General features: G+C 36.3%; 1 protein-coding gene across 2 annotated transcripts; it reads left to right on the top strand.

Annotated features, from left to right (window-relative positions):
- LOC104784823 lies at window positions 1360–3914 on the top strand. 2 transcript variants are annotated; one of them, XM_010509921.2, is made up of 4 exons: window positions 1362–1622; window positions 1758–1938; window positions 2545–3112; window positions 3355–3914. In XM_010509921.2, the coding sequence occupies exons 1-4, from the start codon at window positions 1435–1437 to the stop codon at window positions 3663–3665; spliced, it is 1248 nt and encodes a 415-aa protein (XP_010508223.1). In that variant the 5' UTR covers window positions 1362–1434; the 3' UTR covers window positions 3666–3914. The 2 variants fall into 2 exon arrangements, with proteins under 2 accessions (XP_010508216.1, XP_010508223.1); XM_010509914.2 differs by having other exon boundaries at window positions 1360–1938.

Here is a 5386-nt window from a genome sequence, read left to right as displayed (position 1 = left end):
TACCATCACGACGTATATGCAGGATATAAGGCTGCGATAGTGAATATATTGAATTACGACGATTTGATAAAAGGATGTGTTTTCTTTCTCATGTAAAATTGGTGTGATACAAGCTTATGTCTGCGCCTGCTATAGATAGAGTAAGTTGTATAGACTCAGAACTGGTATGAAATCATGAATCAATCTACATGTAGATAGAAAATATGTACAGCTAAAAGTCTAGCTAGAACAAGACAATTAGGTGATTCGATCGTATGCGTAAACCCAACTTGACTTTTAGATGTATGTTTTGTCTTGCAGATTATTAAATTTTTACAGAATAAAAAAAAAGTTAGCTGAAAAAAACAAAAACCAGAGTAGAATAAAACAGGACAAGAAAATATAAAGAGGAAGAACAATTTGAAAAACGCTTCTCAACTCAACACTCGTACATGTACAACATAAATAAATATCTGCAAAAAACAATAAGAATTAGGAATCTTAGCCGTAACAAACTCAATTAAGAAATAATGGATTCGATGTTCCCATTTTTAAATAAGGTTTTTGATGTGTACTACTTTAGTTTTGGTTTTAGCGATCCCTAACGGCTACTAATTAAGTACTAACAACAATTCAACTATCCAAAAGTAAATTATATATCCAAGAAATGCAAACCATCCACCAATACAGGAGCTAGGAACTAAATATTCCTCCTAATTTGGAGATAGAAAAAACTCGATTATAAAACACACAAAAGACTAAATTAACTAATTAATTAGTTGAAAATCATCCTTTGTATCGCACAATGAATAGCGTGAGTGGCCGACTTCATATTCAGACCTTTGGCTTTGTATTAATCTGAACTCTCTCTTTAATTTAAGATATTGGTTCGGTCCTTCTGGGAAATCCCACGGCCTTTTTCGAAAGGACTCTTTTTCTCGTTATCTCTTAACTTGGTTTTAAAAACCAACGCATGTTCACCTTCCCCGACTATATAGGCGGTGCATCTCAATATCTCATCACATACTTGGTTTAGAATTACTGACCAGCAAATTCCCATAAAACCACCAATACAAAAAAATCTTCGGAAGCCATTCCACTTCGAAAATAAAGAATCATATACATTCCAATAAAGCACATCTAAATATAACATTGTAAGGAAGAAAATATCTTTCGTTAACATATTTTCACCATATGATATTTTTACTCTTTTTACCTATACGTGAAAAAAACTTAAGACGACGGCGTATGCGTCCCGACAAGATTTAACCGACAATACATAACATGCTTACACGACGACGAGAACACACACCCGTGGATCATATAGGCGGTGCATCTCATCATATACTTTGGAAAGAAGAAATATCCAAACCAATCTCTGTCTTCATATATATAAACAATACGTAGACAGATAACTCATTTTTGTTAAGAGAGACAACATAAACGAGAATAATAATGTCGTCGTCGAGGGAGCTACAATACTTGGAGTACACATACAGGAACAACCGTCCCACGACGGGTCTCCTCAACTCCATCTTCATGACCACCGTCAACACCGCCGCTCGTTCCCTCGTCTCCGTCGCATCCACTGCCTCCATACCGGAGGTTCCTTCTAGGCGGTGGTCGGCTTCGGACCACCTCAGGTTCATGTCTATGATGATGACGTGGCTCACCCTTTGGGTCCTTAGGGTTTTCTTGGACTATTTTCCTCTTCCTCTCATCTCTTCTTCTTCTTCTTCATCTTCTTCTGCTTATTCTTATTCTTATCCTCCCTTTAGTTTCGCTTCGGGTCTTCTTACCGCGGCGGCGGAGAACGCGTTAGTCCCAGTTAAGGCTCCCTCCTCGTCCACTTCATCAACGGCGCTGGTGAAGTATTCAGGGTCCTCGGATCTGGGTATGATGATTTGCGACCGCGTTGATGAACCTTCCGTTAACTCTCTCGGTAGAGCACTTTGTCATGTAAGTTGTAATAATTTTATTTTCTCACTAATTAGTGTTAAATTAGACATTAATGTTGTCAGTTATACCGTATGTCGTCAATATATTCACTTTTTTGCCTGGGTTCAACAAATTAAGACATGATCATTATATGTAGTAGACTTATGTTATATTTATATAACTCGATTAATTGTCACTGAATTAGCATGTCTTCTATATATTGGAAAAAAAATTATGTTGGACCTTTCTATTTCTGGACACCACGAAGATCCTAACGTGGACATTTTATCTCTGTAACTTCCACGTGGGCAGCATGCACCGTGCCACATCATACATGAAAAAACAAAGAGGGAAGTGGGATCCATAGGCTCGATTAATTATATTAGTCAAGCCAGAGATAATTACCATAGTTTATCTTTATCATACTAAATTACTTGTAACATACTGTATTGCTTTCAAAAGAATTAAAATATGCGACGAATTCTGACCATTGGGACTCTTATATCTGCGTAGATATATTGTTCGCTTAGATAGATGTCTATATGAACATTAAACTTTGCATTTATTTGTATAGTTTTACAACTTGACCATTTAATATATCTTAACATGTTTTTTTTTCGCGAGTAGGCACTAGCGCTCATGAACGAGATACCAGTAACCTCAAGAAAATACCAATTTGCCATGGGAATGGCTGAGAAGATCATGGAAGACAACGCTCAGAGCGGCCATGTGGATTTACTAGACGTCAATAGAGCGGCTCTTGCGTCCTCATTTGCACGCACCACTGCGCGATTGCAGGACTGCTTAAAACGTTCTCGAACGGCAGACGAACCCTTTGGTGGTTTGCCACTGCGTGTGGTCAGCGCCCTCCCTCTGGGTGGATACGTCGCCTCGTACGTGAGAGGGTTAAGCGCATGTATCAATACGGTCAGGTCCTTAGCGGACATGACTGGGAACTTGTTATCGCAGAATAGGAGGAGAGAGTCTGCGGTGGTGAGAGCGGGTGGTTCCCAAGAAAATGAGGCTGAACTAGCGGTCGAGAAGCTTGCTGAGGAGCTTCTGTGGATGACAGAGAAGCTTAGGCGTTATGATGCAGTGGCAGAAGGAATTAAGCGGTGGAGCTACGCTTCCGGTTTAGCTTCCTTGTCTCTCACGGCTGCTCCCAGGGTCCAAGGCCTGATGGTTAAGATTTCAGGCAAGTATTCAGATTATGTTAGTCAGATTAGTTTTTTTTCATTATTTTGTTTAAAAAAAGTAAATTCTGATTATGTTATATTGTTTTCAGTAAAAATTAAATGTATTTGGTCATATATTAGGTCCAAGTGTTATTTCACTATCACAAATATTGTTCAATTCAGTTTGGTTTTGGTTTGAAGTTCGGTTTCTATGCTCACTACTTCATATCTGTGGTTTTCTCACAAACTCAATTTATAGCAGCGCTCTTAATTGGAGAGTTAGCAAGAGACAGCACACAAGTTCCGGGACAAGTGACGTTCAGGCTCCTTGCAAACTGGTTACCACTGTTTAGTCACGCAAGAAACGGGCTAGCGTTTCCCGTACTGACGGGTTATGAGAGAGTTGAGGTGGAACGAGCTATAGACAAAGCCATCTCGACTTTACCAGCATTGGACCAAGAAATCCTACTCACAAACTGGCTCCAAGATTTCTCAGTCTCGGCCTCTGAGTGGCCTAATCTCCAGCCAGCATATGACCGTTGGTGCCACTCCACTCGCCAGCTTTTCATGTAGACGGCAAATTCCATAGTCATGACTCATGATGGTCATGTTCCGAAGAGAAAACATGGGATATTTGTCGTGCTTTTCTTTGATACGAGTTTTGGTTATAGCTTCTGTGTCCACACATTTATCCTAGTTTCTTTAGGTAATAAGATAAGTTTGGATCTATACTCTAAACCCTTGTGATGTTTGTCTTGAGTCTCGGAATTTTAAAAATTCTACCTTATATGTTCTTTCTTAATTAGATAAAAAACTCCAGTATACAGGGTTTCTCAATCAGAAACACTATGAACTCTTTCAATTAATGTAATCATTTTAAAATATATTGATAATATGTATATATTTTACTATAAATAAAACTATTTATAAAATTCAAAACAATAATCATTTATGATAATATAATACTCATATACAAATTCTAAAATATTAGAAAATTAAGAAAACTAAAATGTACAGTAGTAGTATATTTATCATATCATACCGTTATACAAATTGAGTAGACCTCTTATAAATGCAATAATACATTATATTAAAAATTTATATTAGGCTCAACCTACAAAGTTAACATAAGAAAAAATTAAAATTTCAACTGTTTAATCATTGTTATAAAAATATATTATTGTAATTATAAACAATGTGTGACAGGGTTACGAAGTGGATTACTAGAACGTTGGATCTTATAATTCATCTTGTAAGAACCTCTTAGGACTCTTCACAGAGGATGAATCAACTTTTACAAACCCAGAACTAGAGAGATAAGAGAAACCTAACAAACTCAACAATGCTACTTTATTTCAATAATAATAAATCATTAAATTTTCATTTTAACTTGTAATTCCTTTTAAGTTTATTTTTCTAATTATTATGAAATCAACACAACCACTATCTATATACCTGTGATACGTATATAAAATTTCATAATAAACTAATAATAAATAATTTTTCTTATAAAACTAAATAGGTAAGAATTAAGATCATGCACGGGTTCGTACCTAGTAGTTGATTTGTTTTATGGAGATATTTCATTTTTTTTTTGTTAAAGTCCCCTACTATTGGTAGTTTGGTACAAGACTGAATATTCCGATATAGTTTTTTTTTTTTTTTTTTTTTTNTTTATTTATAAATCGGATAAGTCTTTGACCTTTGTTGAGGTTCCTTGGAATCTAACCAGGCATGTGATCGTAGAGATCTTCACCACCGTTGTTACCAAACAAGTTACTCACAAAGTTCCCCATCGACATTGACATCATATACAGTCCATCTGGTGTCTGTGCGCTGAAGAGCTCGAGCCCGATACCATAGTCATGAAAGTCATATACTCAAACTACTCATGCCCCAAAGAGACAAAACATGAAATATTTGTCGTGCTTTTCTTTGATACGAGTTTTGGTTAGAGCTTCTGTGTCCAAACGTTTATCTTTAGCTTCTTAGGTCAATAATAAGACAAGTTTCGATCTATTCTAAACCCTTGTAATGTTTGTCTGAGTCTCGGAATTTCAAAGTTCTATGTTCTTTCTTAGATAAAAAAAACCAGATTATCCCAGATATTTCACAGTAGCATACGTGAACATCCATGAAATAGGCACTTAATATGTGATAAGCTATGTATCCCAAAACGGCAAATACGGAAGCAGATGAATGCTAAAACTAAAAGCGTTTGAGAAAGTTCCAATCGTTGAGATTGTTTAAAGGATCCAAGGAAATCTGGTGATGTTTTTTTTTTTTTTTTTTTT

The sequence above is a fragment of the Camelina sativa genome, chromosome 1 (genome assembly GCF_000633955.1).
Source record: "Camelina sativa cultivar DH55 chromosome 1, Cs, whole genome shotgun sequence".
NCBI classification, from domain to species: domain Eukaryota; kingdom Viridiplantae; phylum Streptophyta; class Magnoliopsida; order Brassicales; family Brassicaceae; genus Camelina; species Camelina sativa.
Note: the sequence above shows the minus strand (reverse complement) of the source record. Positions and strands in the feature narration are given on the sequence as shown.